The 24,632-nt window shown below is 36.8% G+C and overlaps 1 protein-coding gene across 12 annotated transcripts in view; it reads right to left on the reverse strand.

The window, feature by feature from the left end:
* CDH18 (cadherin 18) overlaps window positions 1–24,632 on the reverse strand; it is a 1,109,085-nt gene that overhangs the window by 364,112 nt on the left and 720,341 nt on the right. For all 12 annotated transcript variants that reach the window (XM_064375899.1, XM_064375898.1, XM_064375888.1 and 9 more), the window contains one exon: window positions 17,481–17,964. In XM_064375899.1, coding sequence (XP_064231969.1) covers window positions 17,481–17,708 — 228 coding nt within the window. In that variant the 5' untranslated portion in view covers window positions 17,709–17,964. The remainder of the gene's footprint in view (window positions 1–17,480; window positions 17,965–24,632) is intronic.

Consider the following 24,632-nt stretch of genomic DNA (forward strand, 5'->3'; position numbering starts at 1 on the left):
TGCCCTTCCCCAGTAGAGTCAACGGGAGGCAGAAGACAAAGCTTTCAAAGCTTTGGGCCTCGTCCTAACCTTCCAGAGTTTGAACAAAACACCCAGGAGTATCAAGGTGAGATCTGGGGCTTGTGCTCAAGTCAGGGAGGAGCCCCCTTTCTCAGAACACTGAAACCGATGTCTGATGCAAAGGTTTGTGAGCTGGCATGGGAGCTGGGCATCCCTTTCTCCACAAAACCAGACAAAGAAGAGTGTAGCAAGTTGGCCAGCTGCAGTTGCTCCCTGGGGCAGCCCTGGAGCCCTGAGCACCTAGAATAGCCTACCAATCTGGGTACAGAAGGCTTGGCACAAAACTAGCTGTTCAGACCTGCTCCTGAAATAGACAAAAGAGGGAGAAACTGACAGGGTAGTGAGCTGGAAAGTTCCCGTAGTCATCTGGTGGGCAAAATATCCTGGGCCGTGGGTGCTCCAACAGCTGCACACTAATGGCACCACTTCCTTGTCTAGGGATCCTCTACCCTGGGCCCACTGCATAAAGAGACCACCTGTAGACATACCACACAACCCCCTTTGACTCTGCCAAACTCAGGGGACTAAAAGGTCCCTGGGGGTTGGCAGGTCCCCTGGTAGCCTAAACTTTGACTCAAGTAGCCCCTGGGAGAGAGCACAGCCTGCCAGGGACATAGCACCAGTGTTGGGAAAGGGATCTCCCAAGGCCCAGGAATAGAGTTGGTGAGGGTCTCATCTACTGGATCTCACCCTGAATTGTACCACCAAATAAAAATAAATTTCTCTACCATGAATCACCTGTGAAACCCAAGGCAGAAAATCAGCTACAACTAAGGAACCCATACAGAGCCTTGGACCTCTGAAAGCACGAAGAAACAAAACCAATCCATGATACAAAACTTCATCACAATCAAACCCTCAACAGGAAAAAAATTAAAATAAAACCAAAATGTTCCATCCAAATGACAGTAACTTCAAAAAAGTAAAGAAATATTACGCATCTCAGATGAGAAGACATTAGCACAAAAACTCCATTAATTTAATCTTTGGAGTATTCGCTTACTTACGAAGATTGCACTAGCTCCCCTGCAATGGACGCTAAACAGATTGAGATGGTAGAAGTGACAGACAGAGAATTCAGAGTTTGGATGGCAAGGAAGCTCAACAAGATTCAAGAGAAAGTTGAAACCCAATACGAGGAAGCCAGTAAAATGATCCTAGAGTAGAACAATGACAGAGCCATTTTAAGAAAGAAACAAACTTGAACTTCTGGCATTGAAAAATGTACTACGGGGAATTTCAAAGCACAGTTGGAAGCCATAACAACAGACTAGACCAAGCTTAGAAAAGAATTTTAGAGCTCAGAGACTGATCCTTCAAATCAACCCAGTTAAATAAACAAACAAAAAATTGGAAAAATAATTCTTAAAATGACCAATAACTTTGAGAAGCATGGGATTACATAAAGAGAACAAATTTACAATTCCTGAGAGATGGAGAGAAACAGTAAGCAATTCGGAAAACATATTTGAGGATATAGTTGACAGAAATTTTTTCAATCTTGTTAGAGAGACGGACAAGCAAATGTAAAAGAATTCTAGAAAATCTTTGTGAGATACTGTACAAGATGGATACCCACAAGCCATATAGTCATCAAGGTTTCCAAGGTCAAAGTGAAAGAAAAAATCTTAAAGGAAGCTAGAGAAAAGGGTCAGATCACTTACAAAGGAAACCCCATTAGGCTAACAGTGGACTTCTTAGCAGAATCTTTACAAGCCTGAAGAGATCAGAGCCCTATTTTCAGCATCCTTAAGGAAAATAAATTCCGACCAAGAATTTCATATCCCAGAAATCTAAGCTTCATAAGTATAAAGAAATAAAACATTTTCTAGACAGGCAACAGCTAAGGGAATTTCTTACCACTAGAATAGCCTTACAAGAGATCCTGAAGAGAGTTCTAACGATCGAGATGTAACAGTGATAACTGCTTCCACAAAAACACACTTAAGTACATAGTTACAGTCCCTTAAACACAACTACACAATTGAGAATACTATGTAAACAGCTAACAACATCACAACAGGATCAAAACTTTACCTTGAATACCTTGAATGTAAATTGTCTAAACGCTCTCACTTAAAAGACACAGAGTGGAAATTTGGATGAATAACCAAGACCATCCATCTTTTGGCTTCAAAAGATCCAGCTCGCATGTAATGACACCCATAGGATCAAAGTAAAGACATAGAGAAAAATCTGTTATTTAAATGGAAACAAGAGGAGGTGTTGTTATTCCTAAATCAGACAAAGTGGACTAAACCAACAATAAAAAAGGATGAAAAGGGACGTTACATAATCATAAAAGGTTCAATTCAACAAGAAGACTTAACTCACATAAATATGCATGCACTCAATATTGGAGCATTGAGATTTATAAAACAAGTACTTCTAGAAGACTCAGCCACAATGAAGTAGTGGAGGACTTATCACCCCACTGACAGCTTTAGACAGATCATTGAGGCAGAAAACTCAGAAACTCTGAACATAAGTTTGACACTGAACTAATTAGACATAATATACACTGAAATAATACTCCACCCAACAACCACAGAGTATACATTCTACTTCTGATCTACACACAGAATACACTCTAAGATCAACCACATGCTTGGTCACAAAGCAAGTCTCGATACATTCAAAAATATCAGCACTGTATTAAGCATACTCTCAGATCACAGAGGAATGAAAATAGAAATCAAAACCAGATGATCTCCCAAAAACCACACAATTACACGAAAATTAAACAACTTGCTCCTAAATGACTTTTGAGTAAATAACAAAATTAATTAATAACCTTAACATCACATCTAGGAAAAATAGAAAGACAAAAAAAAAAAAAAATCCCAAAACTAACATAAGTAAAGAAACAGCTATAATCAAAAGTGTCTGCAGTGTGTTGAGTTCTCATTTGAGGTAAATGCTGAGGCACAGTGGACCAACATACACAGTCCAATAATTGGATGGAAGATGGCAGACTGGAAGCAGCTCATATGTGCTCCTCTCACAGAGGGGGAACAAAACAGGCTAGTGAATACTGACCCTGCAAGCTGATCATCTGAGAAACCACGTTGGGAGCCATCAAGGCAGCAGAGCGACACAGAAAGCAGAGAGGAGTGGAGCTGGGCACCAGCCTGTCTGAGCTCACCGTGGAGACAGGAGAACCTCTCCAATACAGGAAAGGGTGAGTGAGTGAGAGCCCCTAGGGGATTCATAGTCTCCAGAGGGACTTGTGCAAGACTGGAAATGAGAGAATCCCCCCAGATACCTCATGCCTCACCATGACAATGCTTCTAGACAGGCAGAGAGCCACCGGACATTTTGAAATGGCAACTTTGGAGTCCAAGGGAACTTTTACAAGCCTCGGGTCCCAAAGCAGATGAGCACCAGTACCATATCCCCAGTAGTGGCCCCAGTTTTGGTGCCTGACAGCAGTAAGACTGCTTCACTCCTCCTTGCTGGATGGGGCTTGGCACCAGCATCAGGCCTAGCAGTCCCACTTCTATGTGAACTCAGTCAGATGATACAACCTTCTGTTGTCTTGGAAAACTCCCAGATGGCAGCGTCGGTGACCCCACCCACCCGTGCAACTGGTAGCCAGATGAGAAACACTTGCTAGAGCTTCTGGCTCAGTGGTTCTTGTGGGCACAACCTCCTATTGTCTCAGACAGCAAAGCAGGTGACCACACCCACCCTAGTACTGGTAGCCAGGTAGGCAGCACCTGCTAGAGCTTTTGATCCAGTGGTTTTACTTCTTTGTGAACTCAGCTGGACTGCACAAGTTCTGGTTGTCCCAGGAAGCACCCAGATAACAAGGCAGGTGACCCCATTCACCCCTGCCACTGGTAGCCAGGTAAACAATGCCCGCTAGAGTCTCCAGTCCAGGAATCCAACTTCTGTGTGAACTCGGCAAGTGGGCACAGACTCATCCCAGAAAGCATCCAGATGGCAGGGCAGGTGACTCAACCCATCTCTGCCTCTGGTAGCCAGACAAGCAATGCCAGCTAGAGCTTCCAGCACAGTGGTCTTACTTCTGCTTGTATTTGACAAGGGGCACAGCCTCCTGCTGCCTCAACAACACACAGACAGCAGGATGGGTAATTCTACCCACCCTTGCCTCTCATAGACAGATGGGCTACAACCACTAGAGCTTCCAGCCCAGTAGTCCCACTTCCGTCTGAACTCTGCAGGGAGATGCAACCCCATGTTTTCCTGGGAAGTACTGGACAGCAGATTAGGGCTAATACAGCAGGATACAGCCTGTCTGCCAATTGTTGCCCTGTCTGAGAGAGCTGAATATATTAGAACACCCAATGAATGAAGCATGGACACGGAGACAATAATTGGAAGGGGTATGTTCAAGACCCAGGAGCAAACTAGATTCAAAGCTTGTTGATATAACCCACCTTATATAATAATCAAATTCCCAAGGGCATTAAAGAAGATAAAAGCAAAAAATCTTATTCAAAGGACAGCAACTTCAAAGACTGAAGGAACAATAGTCAACACAGATGAGAAGAAAGCTAGCACAAGAGCTCTGGCAACTCAAAAAGCCAGAGGTCTTGTTGCTTAAATGACCTCAGTAGTTCCCAGCAAGAATTCTTAACCAGGTTGAAATAGCTGAAATGCCAGAAATGTAATTCAGAATATGGATAGGAATGAAGATCATCCATGTTCAGGAGAAAGTTGAAACCCAATCCAAGGAATCTAAGGAATACAATAAAATGATACTGGAGATAAAAGATGAAACAGCCATTTTAAGAAAGAACCAAATGAAACTAATAGAGCTTAAAAACTCACTTCAAGAATTTCATAATACAATAGCAAGTATTAACAGCAAATTTGGCCACACTGAGGAAATAATCTCAGAGCTCAAAGACTGGTTCTCTGAAATAACAGGCATACAAAAATAAACAAAAAGCAATAAAGGAAAAGTGAACAAAACGTCCAAGAAATATGAGGTTTTGTAAAAAGACCAAATCTATGACTCAGTGGCTCATTGAAAGAGAAGAAGAGAAATCAGGCAACTTGGAAAACAAATTTGAAGATATTATTCAAGACAACTTCCCCAACCTTGCTAAGGAGGCCAACACTCAAATCCAAGAAAGGCAGAGAATCCCTGTGAGGTACTATATAAGATGACCAATCCCTAAGACACAGTCATCAGATTCTCCAAGTTTTAAATAAAAGAAAAAATGTTAGCGGCAACTAGAGAGAAGGGGCAGGTCACCTACAAAGGGAACCTCATCAGACTAACAGTGAACCTTTCAGCAGAAATCCTACAGGCCAGAAATTATTGGGGACCTATATTCAATATTCTTAAAGAAAAGAAATTACAAAAAACAATTTCATATCCAGTTAATCTAAGCTTCATAAGCAAAAGAGAAATAAGACCCTTTTCAGACAAGCAAATGCTAAGAGAATTTGTAATCATCAAACAAGCCTTACAGGAGGTCCTTAAGGGAGTGTCATAGATGGGGAAGGAAAATACCATTACCAGCCAGCACAAAAACACATTTAAGTACATAGATCACTGAAACTATAAAGCAATTACACAATCAAATCTGCATAATAATCAGCTAATAATACAATGACAGGATGAACCCTGCACATATCAATATTAACCTCGAATGTAAATGGGCTAAATTCCACAGTTAAAAGGCACAAAGTGGTAAGTGGAATAAAGAAGCAAGATGCAGACCCATGCAATCAAGAAGAGACCTATCACATGCAATGACACCCATAGGCTCAAAGTAAAGGGATGGAGAAAAATCTAGCAAGAAAATGGCAAACAGAAAAAAGTGGGGGTTGCTATTCTAATTTCAGACAAAACAGACATTAAGCCAATGATCAAAAAAGGCAAAAAGAAAAGCATTACATAATGGGAGAGGGTTCAGTTCAACAAGCAGACTTAACTATCCTAAATATAAATACACCAACACAGAAGGTCTTAAATTCATAACGCAAGTTCTTAGAAACTTACAAAGAGAATTAGATAACCCCATATTAATAGTAGGAGATGTCAACACCACACTGACAGTATCAGACAAGCTATCAAGGCAAAAAACTAGTAAAACACTTGGGACCCAAACTTGGCAATTGAATAAATACCTACAGAACTCTCCACCCCCTTGAAAAACAGATTGTGAATTCTTCTCATCTAGAAATTGTACAAACTGTAAAACCACCCACACAATCAAAAATAAAATATCCCTCAGCAAATTCAAGTAAGCTGAAATCATACCAAACATACTGTTGGACCATTGCACAATAAAAATAGAAATCAATACTAAGAAAATTGCTTAAAATCATACCAAGATGTGGAAAGTAAACAAGCTACTCCTGAATGATTTTTGAGTAAACAATGAAATTAAGTCAGAAATCAAGAAACTGTTTGATGTTCATGGGAAAAAAGATAGAATATCTGGGACACATCTAAAGCAATATTAAGAGAGAAGTTTAGAGTACTAAGAGCCCACATCAAAACGTTAGAAAGATATCAAATTAAGAATCTAACATGACACCTGAAGGAACTAGAGAAATAAGAGCAAACCAACCACAAAGCTTGCAGAAGATAAGAAATAACAAAACACAGAGCTGAACTGAAGGAAATTGATATATGACATATCATACAAAAGATCAGCATATCCAGAAGTTGGTTCTTTGAAAGAATAAATTAGATTTATAGACTCCTAGCTAGACTAATAAGGTAAAAAAGAGAAAAGATTCATATAAACACATTTAGAAGTTACAAAGAGTACATTCCCGATGACCTCACAGAAATATAAAAATCCCTCAGAAACTACAATGAACACCTCTATGGACACAAGCTAGAGAACCTAAAAGAAATGAATAAATTCCTGGAAATATACAACCTCCAAAATTTGAATCAGAAATAAATTGAATCACTGAACACAACAATAATGCAATCTGAAATTGAAACAGTAATAAGAGTCCTACCAGCAAGGAAAAGTCCATGACCACAAAGACTCACAGCTGAAAAGATGTGTAAGAAAGAGCGGGTACCATCCTATAGAAACTATTTCAAAAAATTGAGGAGGATGGACTTCTCCCTAACTCAGTTTATGAGGCCAGCATCATCCTGATCCCAAAATCTATCAGATACACAACAAAAACAACAAAATGTAGGCCAATATTCTTGACAAATTTATATTCACAAACTTTTTATATTCAAAAAATACTAGCAAAGGAAATCCAGCAGCACATCAAAAAGCTACTTCACCATATTCAAGTAGGCTTTATCCTTGGGAGGCAAAATTGGTTTAACATTGCACATCAAAATGTAATTCATCACATAAACAGAAGTAAACACAAAACCAAATGATCATCTCAATAGATGCAGGAAAGATTTCTGGTAAAATGCAACATCCCTTCATGAAAAAAAAAAAAAAAAAAAAAAAAAAAAAAAAAAACCTCAACAAACTAGGCACTAAAGGAACTTACTTCAAAATAACAGGAGCCAGCTGGGTGCAGTGGCTCACTCCTGTAACCCCAGCACTTTGGGAGGCCAAGGTGGGAGGATGACCTGAGGTCAGGAGTTTGAGACCAGCATGGCCAACATAGTGAAACCTTATCTCTACTAAAAATACATAAATTCGCCAGCTGTAGTGGCACATGCCTGTAACCCCAGCTACACGGGAGGCTGAGACAGGAGAATCACTTGAACCTAGGAGGCGAAATTTGCAGTGAGCAGAGATGGCGTCATTGCACTCCAGCCTGGGCGATAGAGTAAGACAGACTCCCTCTCAAGAAAAAATATATATATATAAATAAATTAATACGTAAATAACAGGAGGCATCTATAAAAAACCTACAATGATCAATATACTGAATGAACAAAAGCTGGAAGCATTCCCCTTCAGAAACAGACCAAGACAAAGATGACCACTCACACCACTGCTGTTCATTATAGTACTAGAAGTCCTAGCCAGAGTATTCAGGCAGGAGAAAGGAATAAAAAGCATCCAAATAGAAAGAGAGGAAGTCACATTATTTCTGCTTGAAAATGATATAATTCTATGCCTACAAAACCTCACAGTCTCTGCCTAAAACTTCCTAGGTCTGATAAATAAGCACAGTCTAAGGATACAAAATCATCGTACAAAAATCAATAACATGTATATACAATGACAACATCCAAGCTAACAGCCAAGATAAGAATGCAATTTTATTCATAATAACCACAAAAATAGTAAATTACATAGGAATATACCTAATCAGGTAGATGAAAGGTGTTGACAATAAAAATTTCAAACCAATATTCCAAGAAATCAGTGATGACACATACAAATGGAAACTCATTCCATGCTCATGGATAGGAATAATCCATATTGTTAAAATGGCCATACTGCCCAAAGCAGTTTACAGATTCAATGTTGTTGCTATCAAACTATCAATGCCATTCTACCTTTCAGATAGAATTTGCAAAAACTATCTGAAAATTCATATGGAACCAAAAAAGAGCTTGAATAGCTTGATGCAGACATCATGTCACCTAACTTCAAACTACACTACAAGGTTATAGTAACCAAAACAACATGATACAGGTACAAAAAATGGACAAAAAGATCAATGGCACAGAATACAGAGCCAAGAAATAAAGCCACATACCTATCATCACTTGACCTTTAACGAAGTTGACAAAAAACAGGCAATGGGGAAAAGGCTCCCTATTCAATAAATACTGCTGGGATAACCGTCTAGCCATATGACGAAGATTGACGTTAAACCCCTTCCTTACATAATTTACAACAATTAACTCAAAATTAATTAAAGATATAAAGATAAAATCTAAAACTATAAAAACTCTGGAAGATGACCTAAAAATATATCATTTTGGACATAGGTCCTGGCACAGATTTTATGACAAAGCTGCTAAAAGCAATTGCAACTAAACAAATAATGACAAATGGGACCTAGTTAAACTAAAGTGCGTCAGCACAGCAAAAGAAACTATCAACAGAGTTAACAGATGACTTATGGAATGGGACAAAATATTTGCAAACTAAGCATCACACGAAGGTCTAATACCTAGAATCTATAATAAAATTAAACAAATTAAAAAGAAAAACATCAAATAACTCCATTAAAAAGTGGGCAAAAGACATAGACACTTTTCCAAAGAAGACATACACCCAGCCAACAAGCATATGAAAAAACACGCAACATCACTAATCATTAGATAAATGCAAATTAAAACCACAATTTGATACCGTCTTACTGTAGTCAGAATAGCTATTATTAAAGTAAAAAAAAAAAATGACAAGATCATGAAGAAAAGGGAGTACTTATACACTGTTGGTGGGAATGTAAATAAGTTTAGTCATTGTGGAAATCAGTGTGGCAATTTTTCTAAAAACTTAAAGCAGAGGTACCATTCCACCCAGCAATCCCAGTACTGGGTATATGCCCAAAGGAATATAAACCATCCTGTCATAAAGACACATATATGCATATGTTTATCACAGCACCATTAACAATAGCAAAGTTATGAAATCAATCTAAATCCCCATTAACGGTACCCTGGATAAAGACAAAGTGGCAAATATACACCATGGAATAATACACAGCCACGAAAAAGTATGAGATCACGTCCTTTTCAGGAACATGGATAGGGGTGGAGGCCATAACCCGAGACAAACTAATGTAGGAAGAGAAAAACAAATACTGCATGTTCTCATTTATAAGTGAGAGCTGAGCATTGAGTACACATAAACACAAAAAAGGGAACAACAGACACTGGAGTCTTTTCGAGAGTGGAGGGTGAAAGGAGAATGAGGTTTAAAAACTACCTATCAGGTACTATGCTTATGACCTGGGTAATGAAATAATCTGTATACTAAAACCTGGTGACACACAATTTACCTATATAATTAACCTAAAATAAAAGTTAAATTACAAATAAAAAATAAAATAAAATCAGAGCAGGACTGAATAAAATTAAGAACCAAAATCTATACAAAGAATCAACAAAACCAAATGTTACTTCTTTGAAAGGATAAACAAAATCAATAGATCACTAGCTAGATTAAGAAAGAAAAAAAGAGAGATGATCCAAAGAAGCACAAGCAGAGATGACAAAGGTGGCATTACAACCAATCCCACAGAAATGCAAAAGAACCTCAGAGACTATTATGAACAGCTTTATGTAAATAAAATAGAAAATCAATGGAAAATTGATACATTCCTGGAAGCACAATCTTCCCAAATTGATTCAGGAAGAATTTTTAATCAAAAGCAGACAAAAAATAAGTCCCAAATTTGAGTCAGTAATTAAAAACTGATCAACCAAAAAGAGCTGAGGGCCAGATGGATTCACAGCCAAATTCTAGTAGAGGTATAAAGAACAGGTTGAGCTACCAATTTTACAAAAACTATCCCCAAAGATCAAAAAGGAGACACTTCTCACTAGCTCATTCTACTATGCCAGCATTATCCAGACATGAACATATGGCAAAGACACAATGAAAAAATAAAACTACAGGTGAAAGCCCTGATGAATCTACATGCAAAAATCCTTAACAAAACACTAGCAAACCTCAGCCCTCCATCAAAAAGTTAATTCACCGCATTCAAGTAAGCTTCATTGCTAAGATGCAAGATTGGTTCAACATATACAAATCAATAAATGTGATTCAGTACATGAACAGAATTAAAAGCAAAAGACATGATTATTTCAGTACACACGAGATAAGCTTTGGATAAAACCCAACATTCCCTCATGATAAAACCCCTCATAAAACTATGCCTTAAGGGAATATATCTCAAAATAATAAGAGTTGTCTCCAACAAACCCATAGCCAACGTCATACTGAATAGACAAAAGCTGAAAGAATTTCCCTTGAGACCTGGAACAAGATAGGGCTATCCACTCTCACCACTGCTATTCAACAGAGTAGTGTAAGTCCTAGCCAGAAAAATCAGGGAAGAGAAAGAAATAAAAGGCATCCAAATAGGAAAAGAAGTCAAACCATCTCTCTTCAATAATCATATGATTGTATACCAAGAAAATCTAAAGATTCTACCTTCTACCAAAGGTGCCTACCATCAATGAGTGGCTTCAGTTAAGTTTTGGGATACACATCAGTGTACAAAAATCAGTAGTATTTCTAGGCACCAATAATGTTCAAGCTGAAAATCAAAACAAAACAAAACAAAATCCCATTTGCAATGGCTGCAATAAAAATAATGAAAAGTCTAGAGAAATGTCTAATGAATGAAGTGAATGACCTCTACAAGGAGAACTACAGAACACTGCTGAAAGAAATAAAAGATGATAGAAAATAAATGGAAAAACATTCCATATTCAGGAGTTGAAAGAATCATTATCATTAAAGTGGACATGTGCCCCATCTAATCTACAGATTTAACATAAATTCTTTCAAGCCACCCATGTTATTTTTCAAAGAATTAGAAAAAAACTACTAGACAATGTATTTGGAACACAAAAAAAGCCCAAATAGCCAAAGCAATCCTTAGCAAAAAAAAGCAAAGTTCAAGGCATCACATTACTCAACTTCAATCTATACTATATTACAAGGCTACAGTAACAAAAGCAGCATGGTAATGGTATAACAATGGACACATAGGCTAATGGATCAGAATACAAAAAACAAAAATAGAGCCACACACTCACAAGCATCTGATCTTTGACAAAGTCAACAAAAATAATCAATAAATGGGGAAATTCTTCCCTATTTAATAAATGGTGCTGGGATAATTTGCAATCTATATGCACAAGAAGAAAACAAGACCCCTATCTCTTCTCATATACAAAAGTTACCTCAAGATGAAGTAAAGAATTAAATAGAAGACCTCAAACTACACAAATCCTAGAAGAAAACCTAGACATTTCTTTCCTGGCATAAGCCTTGAGAAATAATTTATGGCTAAGTCCTCAAAAGCAATCACACACACACACACACACACAAAAAAAAATGACAAGTAAAATCTCATTATGATAAAGAACTTCTGCACAACAAAAGAAACTGTCAACAGAGTAAAGAGACAAACTACAGAATGGGAGAAAATTTTTGCAACCTGTGCACCCCACAAAGGTGTAATATTTAGAATCTCTAAAGAACATAAACAAATGAAAAAGCAAAAAACAAACATTTCCATTAAAAATAGGCATAAACAGACTTTTCAAAAGAAGACATACAAGTAGCCAACAAGCATGTGAAAAATACTCATCACTACTAATTATCAGAGAAATGCAAATCAAAACCACAATAAGATACCATCTCACACAAGTCAAATGGCTATCATTAAAACATTGAAAAATAATAGATGCTAGCAGGACTGTGGAGAAAAGCGAACACATACACTCGTGGTGGGAATTTAAATTAGCTCATCTACTGTGGAGACGACGTTAGAGATTTCTCAAAGAACTAGAAATAGAACTACTGTTCAAACCACCCAACCTACTACTGGTTATATACCACCCTCCCCCTCCCCGCAAAATTGTTCTAACAAAAAGACAAATGCACTCACATGTTCATTGCAGCACTATTCACAATAACAATGACACGAATACAATAACCTATCTCAATGTCCATTAATGGTGGATTAAATAAAGAAAATGTGATACATATGCATCATGAAGTACTACACAGCCTTAAAAATGAAGATCATGCCCTTTGTAGCAATGTGGATACAACTGGAAGCCATTATCCCAAATGAGCTAACAGAGAAACAGAAATCCAAATGTGTGTTCTCACTTATAAGTAAGTAGGAGCTGAACAGAAGGTACACATGGACATAAAGAGAGAAACACTAGACAGGAGACTACAAGTGAAGGGGGGAGTAGAAAGGTGAGGAAGGGTTGAAAAACTACCTACTGATTACTGTGCTTAGTATATGTGTAATGGTTTTTATCACACTCCAAACCTCAGCATCATACAATATACTCATGTAACAAACATGCTCATGTGCCCTTTAAATCTAAAATAAAAGTAGAATTTTTTTTTCAAATCTACTTAATATTATTTTATAATGTAAAATATAACTATAGATATAAAAATCTCCATGAAGAGTTCAAAGATAATTTGGAAGAATCTTATCTAATTCATCTATTAATAATATTTTAATATCAGAACTGCATTTTATGAGTATTATTTTATGTCTCTTGACAAAAGGTTTTCTGGCATTTCTGTGACAGAGAGGAATAGAAGAGATAATTTTTGGCTTTTTGGAGTTATCCCTTCTCATGTTCATGGTAATCACAGCAATCCTATCTTTTATACATGAGTGCTATAAAATTGTTTTTGGCATTTTTGTCATGAACTCTTGGCACATGTCTATGTCCTGAATGGTATTGCTTAGGTTTTCTTCTCTCTAGCTCTTTTAATTGTGATGTTAGGCTGTTGATTTGAGATCTTTCTAGCTTCCTGATGTGCACATTTAGTGCTATAAATTTTCCTCTTAACATTGCTTTAGCTGTGTCCCAGAGATTCTGGTATGTTGTCTCACTGTTCTCACTGGATTCAAAGAACTTCCTGATTTCTGCTTTAATTTCATTATTTACACAGGAGCCATTCAGGAGCAGGTTGTTCAGTTCATGAAATTGCATGATTTTGAGTTTCTTAATTCTTAGTTCTAATTTGATTGCAATAGATGCTGAAGAGACTGGAGAGAATTAGGAATGTTTTTACACTGTTGGTGGGAATGTAAATTAGTTCAACCATTGTGATAGACAGGGTGGCCATTCCTCAAGGATCTAGAATGAGAAATACCATTTGACCCAGCAATCCCATTGCTAGATAGATACACAAAAAAACTATAAATCATTCTACTATAAGACTCGTGCACATGTATCATTCTTGCAGCACTATTTACAATAGCAAAGACATGGAACCAACCCAAATGCCCATCAATGATAGATCAAATTAAGAAAATGTGGTACATATACACTATGGAATAGTATGCAGCCAGAAAAAGGAATATCATGTCCTTTGCAGGGACATGGATGAAACTGGAAGGCATCACCCTCAGCAAAGTAACACAGGAACTGAAAACCAAACACCATATGTTCAGATTCATAAGTGGGAGTTGAATATTGAGAACAGATAGACACAGGAAGGGGAACATCACACACCAGGGCCTGTTGGTGGGTGTGAGTACGGGGAGAGAACTTAGAAGACAGATTAATAGGTATAGCAAATGATCATGGCACATGTATACCTATGTAACAATCCTATATGTTCTGCACATGTATCCTGTGTTTTTTTTTTAATAAAGAAAAAAAAGTGCTATGAAAATAAAGAATCAGTTCACTATGAATGTATTTATAAATGTGAGGTTAATTTTCTAAGCAAGTTAAAATAATGGCACAGAAGGGAATTATTTTAAGCACATAATAATTGCTGAGCTTTGCAGTTTATATTTTGTAATTTTTAGTTATGTTTTTCTGTCACAGGGGGTATGTAGGAGTGAGAAAAAATATCTGTACAGTTAAGTTAGAATTGCCCATAAAGGCAAATTAGAATAAAGTAGAAAGACTATGAGTGAGGTGTCCTTGGGTCAGATAAGGAATAAGAGGACACACTTTTGGATTTTACCTTTTATACCTGTGCATTTTTCCATCCATACTGCGGACAACAGAATGGATAACAGTTTCACAGACCCTCCACAAACCTGAAAAGCATCACAAACCTCCATCACCTCCTGATCTGTGAGGAGCTCTCAATCATATGTTCATTGGCACCGTATGTTTTCGATTCCAGAAAGATTGTTTAGAATTGATCTTCCCATTGACACTTCATCTTTTACTAAAACTAGGCGAGCCCCTAAAACAATAAGTTGTCTCAATTTCCCTCCCATTTCTGAAAGTTTTGTTTCTTAGATTAAAATGATAAGTAATATGCATCACAAAATATTTTTAGTAATAAAATATTTTTCCTCTTTTTAAAAATTCTTTTCTTGTGCTACTTTCAAGGATGGAAAGCATATGGAAAAGTAATTTTGATTGAACCAACTTACACTCCCACCAACAGTGTAAAAGTGTTTCTATTTCTCCACATCCTCTCCAGCATCTGCTGTTTTCTGACTATTTAATGATAGTCATTCTAACTGGCATGAGATGGTATCTCATTGTGGTTTTGATTTGCATTTCTCTAATGACCAGTGATGATGTGCTTTTTTACATATGTTTGTTGGCTGCATAAATATCTTCTTTTGAGAAGTATCTGTTTATATTCTTTGCCCACTTTTTAATGGGGTTGTTTGCTTTTTTCTGGTAAATTTGTTTAAGTTCTTTGTAGATTCTAGATATTAGCCCTTTGTCAGATGGATAGATTGCAAAAATTTTCTCCCATTCCGTAGGTTGCCTGTTCACTCTGGTAACAGTTTCTTTTGCTGTGCAGAGGCTGTTTAGTTTAATTAGATCTCATTTGTCAATTTCGGCTTTTATTGCATTGCTTTTGGTGTTTTATTCATGAAGTCTTTGCCCACGCCTATGTCTTGAATGGTATTGCCTAGGTTTTCTTCTAAGGTTTTTATGGTTTTATTTCTTATGTTTAAGTCTTTAAACCATCTTAAATTAATTTTTCTATAAGATGTAAGGTGATTCCTCAAGAATCTAGAACCAGAAATACCATTTGACCCAGCAATCCCATTACTGGGTATATACCCAAAGGATTATAAATCATTCTACCATAAAGACATATGCACACATATGTTTATTGTAGCACTGTTCACAATAGCAAAGACTTGAAACCAACCTAAATGTTCATCAATGATAGAATAAAGAAAATGTGGCACATGTATACCATAGAATACTATACAGCCATAAAAAAGGGATGAGTTCGTGTCCTTTGTAGGGACATGGATGAAGCTGGGAACCATCGTTCTCAGCAAACTAACACAGGAACATACAACCAAACACCACATGTTCTCATTCATAAGTGGGAGTTGAACAACGAGAACACATGGACACAGGGAGATTAACATCACATACTGGGGCCTATGGGGTGAGGAGCTAGAGAAGGGATAGCATTAGGAGAAATATCTAATGTAGATGATGGGTTGATGGGTGCAGCAAACCACCATGGCACGTGTATACCTACGTAACAAACCTGCATGTTTTGCACATGCATCACTTAAAGTGTAATTAAGAAAAAAAAAAGGATTTTGAAGTTCATAACCCAAATAAATTTCTAGTAATATAAATGCACTAAAAATGTTAGTACATTTTTAAAAATTTACTTCATGGAATACTTGGTAGGAAAAAAGCATACAATGAAGATGGATCTTTTGTCTCATTTTAATATGCATATGAGAATATGATACAATTGTTTTAGATCTTTTTTGTGTTCCATATTCTGACTCCACAGCTTCTGCCTTGTATAGAAAATGCAGCTGTAACCCAGTCCCTGTTGGACAAGAGGTGGAACAGATGGCTTGTGATCCTGTACTACCTACACATTAGGGAAGCACCACAGCTTAGATGGAATACGATTTTTTTAGTACTAACAGTGTTAAAGTGAGAATAAATCATCAATCAGGGAGATAGAAGGCACTGAGCCTGCAGTCACGGATATTCTACTGCTGTGCTTGCTGTTTCTCCCATAGGTCCTGAACAAACTGAAGTGTGGCTGCTTCCACAGACCAGTAATTAATCAGAAGGCTTCTCCACTTTCCATTTTGTTCTCAGCCCTAGAGCCTAGATGACACATGCTTCAGCTCTCCCATGTTACCGAGCACACAATTTCCTGAATATTTTGATCAGCCATTAATTTTTCTTGTCTGCGTTTTTGAGAGAAAGGAAACTTGACCTGAAATTACTGATCATTTTGTCAACCTTATTCTACTGTGGTTGTTGTAAAAGCCTGTATATCCAGTGCATACATAATCTATATTTAAAAGATATCAATATTTTTATGAAAATTAACTTTGGGGGTTGGAAAAGACTCTCTTCAAGAAGAGTACATCTCTGTAAAAATTAACAGAAAATATTAGACACCATGATAGAATGTCTTCTTTTAAGCCACATGTGCAGTAGAAATATATGAAAATAGCAGTAAATATCAGTGTACCAATAAGTGACATGTGAATTTCAATGTACCTTCGAGGTAATTTAAAAAAATTACTTGCTCAATTATGTGTTCCATTAAGTCTTTCCAATTTATAAGAGAGAAAAGAGAAATTAATATGCTTGTAATGAACGTTCAGTCTTGTATGTATGGGCCAATGTTTAGAGAGGTATAATATGATGAATCACATTTCCTTTTTACAATTATTATTGTGAGCTCTCTAGTATAAGTTGTAGTTTCTATAGCATAATTCACTCCATAACATAATTTGAGATATATATATATATATCTTCATATATTTCTTCAACATCAGCTCATATAACCCCACAATTTCTCAGGATAGGAAAAACAACAAAACAACCAAAAACTTACTTTTCCAACGTACTGAGGATCTGGTCCCATATGTTCTTCTAAAACAAAGAACTGATTCCATACCCATCCCCTTTTGGGACGATGGTGGACTTCGGTTTCACCTTCAATGTGTTTGGTTTGGTTTCTTGTCACCTTGATGGAGCTGTGGTGAGCAGTTCCATAACACCTCTGCACAAAACAGAGACACACTAGGACTGGACAGATGCAAGATGTGCTCGTAATTTTCATTGTAAGATAACTTTCCAGTTCACAGTTTTCCTTCTTTTCCTTGTCAGCTACAAATGCTTAGTGAGCCTTCAAGAGAGAAGTCAAAGCATCTTTAGGAAGGACAGTCCAAAGTAAATTGTTTAGCGTGTCCATGATTTAACTGTCCATCAGGGAAAGGTCAGATCATATTTACATTCTGAACCACTTGGAAAATCACAGCTGTAGTTGTCTGATTCCAACTCCTCACAGTAGCTGAACACAAGCAACCATTTTCGACCTAATGGAAAGAGAAAATTATATATGTTACAAGACATGGTTTTTTAACTATTTGTTCTGAATACAAATTATACTGTTTTGCAATGTGATACTGATAGGCAAAGAACATATGCAAATTCTTTAAGACACATACACAAACGTAAACACTCATATGTTTACATGCATTTTTATATGAAACTTCCTGTTTATACCATTAATACTCAATTACAAATATATGTATAAATATTGTTTTTGTTAGACATAATACACATTTGTTATATATACTACACATTAATTACCTACTGTATGAGACTCATCAGACTTGAACAAAATATCCCAAAGGCTGAAAAATTGTCACAGACCATAACAGCAATCACATAGGTACGTAAAGTGCTCAGTAAGTAAAATAGAAGAAAATAAAAGAGTAAGGAAATAGGAGGCTGGAAAAAAATGAATGCACCTTAAAATTACTCCAGGTTTGGGTAACAGATTGGCAGGGTTGAGTATGAATGAGAATGCCAATTGGCTGAATTATAGCTTGTATAAATTTTGATAGGCCCTGCATATCTACTGAGAGTATGGACTTCACACACAGACAAAGCAGATTTGCAAGCCTGGGAATTACATTACTAGGCTTGACTTTTAGTACACATAATTCTAGCAACTATCTAAAGAAAAGATTAAAAAAGATAAAAATAGTGGCAAATAGAAGAAAAAATACTTTGATTTTTAAAATAATAAAACGTTGAATACATGAGTGTAGGTTATACTATGAGTGGTCAACAAAGTAAAACATGAAAAACATTTCTGAAAAATTAATGACAGGATTTGGGAGAGAAAAGAATGACTGAAATTTGTGCAGGGTGTGGTAGCTTATGCCTGTAATCCAAGCAGTTTGGAAGGTCAAGGTGGGTAGATCACTTGAGGTCAGAAGTTTGAGACCAGCTTAGCCAACATGGTTTAACCCCGTCTCTACTAAAAATACAAAACTAGCTGGGCATGGTGGTACACACCTGTAATCCCAGCTACCTGGGAGGCTGAGGCAGGAGAATCCTTTGAACCCAGGAGACAGAGATTCCAGTGAGCTGAGATCATGCCACTGTACTCCAGTCTGGGCAAAAAGAACAAAACTCTGTCTCAAAAAAATAAAATAAAATAAATGTCTGAAATTATAAGTTTATTTAAAGCAGGTAAAATTTTGCATCAAGTTTTGCTTTAGTATTATGTATGTGTGTCTGCATATGTGTTTAGGAAGACTACATTGATTCAAGAATATGGCTATTTCATTTAGTAAAACATAATCAAATGAATCATTGTCTCATTGCATGAAATTCATCCCTGTAAATCAGCACAAACTGAAATGTAGATCTGAATAAATAACAAGTTGACATGATACTATAATTTATAATTATAATTGATTTATAATAATGAATAGAAATAATCAGTTACAGCATGATTCTCTTACACAGTTGAGGAAAAGTGCTATACAGATTTGGTCACAAAGGAAAAAATCACATGAAACTCAAGAGCAGGGTATTTATCTCTAAGTATTTCTCTCTTTAAATGAGGGTTAATAATAGTGCTTACTTCAACATTGTGCAAGAATTGTATTAGATTAGAAGAATTGGAATTTCATTTTTATCATTAGACAAATATAAAACTTAAATTTTTAAACATTTTTAAAAGCAAAGGTATCCTTCCCTCTGGTTTAAATCAAAACAACTTCGAAACTCTCCTAAAATATAAGACAGAGCAGTACTATTCTAGGTCCAACATGATAAAAGCACTGGAGAGTCAGAAAACACAGGGTTTCTTTTTTGAAAGTTTACTTACTATATGAATGTATGTGAACCATCTTATTCCTGTCAGTCTATCCTCATTTATTAGAATTTTTGACTGGAACAACTGTATTTAATGTTCTTTCCAGCATGTGTAATAAATTATCTGAATAAATTTATATTAAACTTTTTATTTCCCGAGAGTCTTAATTTTCAAATCATGTATTTCCAAAAAACAGAAAGAAACTTTATCTACTTTTTCTTCTTAGAAGCCAAGTTGTTGAAGATATAGAAGGTGTTGTTATTTTAATACTTTCACACCATTTGGTGTGATTTTCAAATAAAATTAACATCTTTGCCCTTCATGCTAAGTTGTTTAACAAAGCATAATTTATGAGTAGAAGGTGAAGAAAGTAGCTTTTGTAATGCATTACAGATATGTAAAATGAATATTTTCTTTACAATGCTGATTGTGTGTCATTCCAAAATACATAAATGCATTTTGATCTATCTATGCTTTATATGGTTATGAATCTCTATTACGACAATTATGAAAAAAGTTATATACTGTGGTATGCAATAAAAGAATAAACACAAACATAGCTACAGTGCTTATGGAGATAATTTTATTTACTATATAATAAAAGGATGAAACCTAAATTCCAAATATAACATTTTTCTGCTTTACTGCAAGAAATCTGTCTCTGCATAGGTTAGAAAGAACTGAAATTCAAACAATAAGAAAATAAACCACTGATTGAGACCAATGCAATAGAAATATGTAGTAGACATTTTTCATTTTATGACTGAACAGTGCTCAAAGACCCTTCTGCTTTCATGGAACATTCCATTATGTGAATTCTGATCATCAGAGCCCTGACTTTCACCACTACTCACTTAGGCACCAATACAGTCTGGCTCTGTGCCCCCACTGAAATCTCATCTTGAATTATAATCTGATTTGTAATCCCCACTTTGGGAAAAGCACCTCATGGGAGGTGACTGGATCATGAGGGCTGTTCCCCAACACTGTTCTCTTGATAGTGAGTTATCATAGGATCTGATGGTTTTATAAGGGGCTCGTCCCCCTTCACTCTGCACGTCTCTCTCCTGTTGCCTTGTGAAGAAGGACATATTTGCTTCCCATTTTGCTAAGATTGTAAGTTTCCTGAGGCCCCCCTGCCATGTGGAACTGAGAGTCAATTAAACTTCTTTGCTTTATAAATTACCCAGTCTTGGGTACTTGTTAATAGCAGTGTGAAAATGAACTAACAGTAAATTTTTACCAGTAGAGTGGGATACTGCTATAAAAATAACTCAAAATGTGGAAGTAACATTTGAAACTGGATAGCAAGAAGAAGAAGGAATAGCTTGGAGGGTTCGGAAGAAGATAGAAAGACGTGGGAAAATTTGGAACTCCCTAGATAATTGTTGAATGATTTTAACCCAAAAGCTGATAATGGATAATGATGTGGACAATGAAGTCTAGGTTGCGGTTTCAGATAGACATGAGAAATTCTGGGGAACTGGAGAAAAGGTCATTCTTATTATATTTTAGCAAAGAGACTGGTGCCATTTTGCCCATGTACTAGAGATCTGTGGAACTTTGAACTTGAGAGAATTGGTCTGAAATTGGAACTTATGTTTAAAAGTAAAGTAGAGTATAATAGTTTGGAAAATTTGGAGTCTGAAAATGAGATAGAAAAAAAAAACTCATTTTCTGTAGAGAAATTCAAGCCAGCTGTAGAAATTTGCGTAAGTAACAAGGAGCTGATTCACCAAAACAATGGAGAAAATGCCTCCAGGCAATGTCAGAGACCTCCATGACAGCCCTTTTCATCAAAGGACCAGAGTCTTAGGAAGAAAAAAATGGTTTCCTGGGCCAGGCCCAGGGTCCTATTCCTTTGTGCCATCTTGGAACTTGGTGCCCTATGCCCCATCCATGGGTAAAAGAGGTCACAGTACAGCTCAGGTTGTTGCTTCAGAGGCAGCAAGCACCAAGCATTGCACCAAGTGCTTGGAAGCACCAAGTGGCTTCTAAATGGTCTTGGGCTTGCAGCTTCACAGAAGTGAAGAATTGAGGTTTGGGAACTTCCACCTAGATTTCAGAGAATGTATAGGAACACCTGAAAGTTTAGGTGTTTTGCCCGGTAGAAGTTTGCTGCAGGGGTGAAGCCCTCATGGAGAATCTCTGCTAGGGCAGTGCAGAAGGGAAATGTGGGGTTGGAGCCCCCACCTAGAGTCCTCACTGGGGCACTGCCTAGTGGAACTGTGAGAAGAGAGTCACCATCCTCCAAAACTCAGAATGGTAGGTCTACCAACAGCTTGCACTGTGCATCTGAAAAAGCTGAAGACACTCAATGCCAGCTGTGAAACTAGCCAGAGCAGAGGCATGTACCCTAAAAAGTCACAGGGGTGGAGCTACTCAAAGCCATGGGAGCCCACCCTTTGCATCAGAGTGCCCTGGATATAAAACATTAAGTCAAAAGAGATAATTTTGGAGCTTTAAGATTTAATGACTGTCCCACTCAAGTTTGGATTTGCATGGGGCCTGTAGCTCCTTTGGTTTGGCCAATTTCTCCCATTGGAGGAGAATTCTAAGATTAATTCTTATTCAAAAATGTTCCCATTTCAGGGAGCATTTATCCAGTGCCTGTACCCCCATTGTATCTATGAAGTAACTAACTTGCTTTTGATTCTAAGTGGAAGTGATTTGCCTTGTCTCAGATGAGAATTTGGACTTGGACTTTTGAGTTAATTCTGGGAAGAATTAAGATTTTGAGGGACTGTAGGGAAGGCACAATTGGGTTTTGAAACGTGAGAAAGACAGATTTGCGAGGGGTCAGAAGCGGGGTAATATAGTCTGGCTCTGTGTCCCCACCCAAATCTCATCTTGAATTGTCACCTGAATTGTAATCCCCATTTTGGAGGAAGAAACTCATGGAAGGTAATTGGATTATAGGGGCTAGTCCCCAATATTCTTTCCATGATAATGAGTTGTTATGAGATCTGATGATTTTATAAGGGGTTCTTTTCCCTTTGCTCTGCAATTCTCTCTCCTGCAGCCATCTAAAAAAGGACATGTTTGTTTCCACTTCCACCATGATTGCAAATTTCCTGAGGCCTCCTTAGCTTTGTGGAACTGTGAGTCAATTAAAGCTCTATCTTTTATAAATTACCCAGTCTTGAGTGCTTATTTATAGTAGTGTGAAAATGGACTAATACAGGCACCAAATACTTTTCTTTCTACATCCTTTCACTAGAAATTTCATCAATGACATATGCATGTGAATGATATGCTCAAGTGATGGAAAGATGTAGACGCAGTTGAAAAATATTCCACAGCAGTGGTAATTATTTCAAGACTCAAGAATAGTGATGGTGAGTTCTGCAGCTATGACAGACAGAATCCAGTGTCATAAATTAAAAGGGTTCTAGCTACATTGTTCGAACGGCAAGTACTTGACATTGTTTCTAGCTGTCTAAATTCCATTGCTTCCTACTTCTCCCTAAACCTGATTCCTGAACACCCTTATCAATTCAAAGGCTATCCAATACAAATCAAACAAATGTGTTTGCTGTTTTTCCTGGCCAAAGTTGACTTCTGGTGTTTGAAGAAATGAACAGTCTCTAATAAAAAACATTACTGTTATAATACTCCAAAATTAAGTTGTTTACAAATAATGCATTGTGTGAAATAAAGTATAATATAGACTTCACCTTTCTGCTAATTAATGAATCTTAATGATTCAACACTGCTTACTAAGACTCATTACTTTCCCTGTAACTATTCTTTTTCATTAGTAAATTAAAAAAAACTGTACTGCAGGATAAGCGATGTGACCTCAACTGTTTGTTTATTAAAACACTGTCACACTTGTATTGGCACTTTATTCTCCGAGTTTCACATTTCTCATTTATAAATCAAGGGCTTTCAGATGGATGCAGTGGTTCATGCCTGTAATCCAGGCACTTTGGGAAGCTGAGCCAGGCAGATCACTTACGATGAGGAGTTTAAGACAATCCTGGCCAACATGGTGAAACCCTGTCTCTACTAAAATTACAAAAATTAGCTGGGCATGGTGACACATGCCTGTCATCCCAGCTGTTTGGGAGGCTGAGGCAGAAGAATCCCTTGAACCTGGAAGAAAGAGGTTCCAGTGAGCCGAGATTGCTCCCCTGTGCACCAGCCTGGGGGACAGAGACTCCGTCTCTAAATACATAAATAATAAATCAAGTTTTCATTGAATTATGTTTAAGCATGTTCACTTTCCTAAATCTTTGTATTTATTGTTTCATAACTGTATCACTTTCAAATGACTTTTTTTATTTTGCTGAATTACTCAAATCACTAAAGATTATATCATTAGCTATACATAGCTCTTCAGCACAGACATTTCTTCAGAGGGTTCTGAAGAAATACCATTCTCAATAAAAATAATTCTCATATGTACCCAAATGTTATTGCTTATCAGTAGGGTCCTCAACTGAATTTTCTTACCCTGTTGATTCCTAATTCATAAAACCTAGACTCTAAGGAGGTCTTGAGAATATATTCTGCTAGCTTTTAAAAACACTTTTCCTTTGTTCCTTTTATTGATTTAAAAATTGTCAGTGAAAAAATATTCTATCTACATTATTTCATGAATGAATCATACAATTTTCCATATGGGTGGGATGACATAAGATATAATTTCACATGTTCAACAAACATAGAATTATAATTGCCATTGACTTCTAAAATGTAGTATTATGTATTATTGGTAGGAATATTATCTGGTTTTGTGTAGAGCAAGCCTAACTTAAATAATGTCAAAAAGATAAATTATGATGGAAAGATCTTATTTTTTGGAATCATTATGAGATTTATACAAATGTCTTATGTGGAGAAGGACATGCCAATGAAATCACA

This window comes from Aotus nancymaae, unplaced genomic scaffold (assembly GCF_030222135.1).
Source record: "Aotus nancymaae isolate 86718 unplaced genomic scaffold, 86718_ANA_hifiasm-v0.15.2.pri h1tg000014l, whole genome shotgun sequence".
NCBI classification, from domain to species: domain Eukaryota; kingdom Metazoa; phylum Chordata; class Mammalia; order Primates; family Aotidae; genus Aotus; species Aotus nancymaae.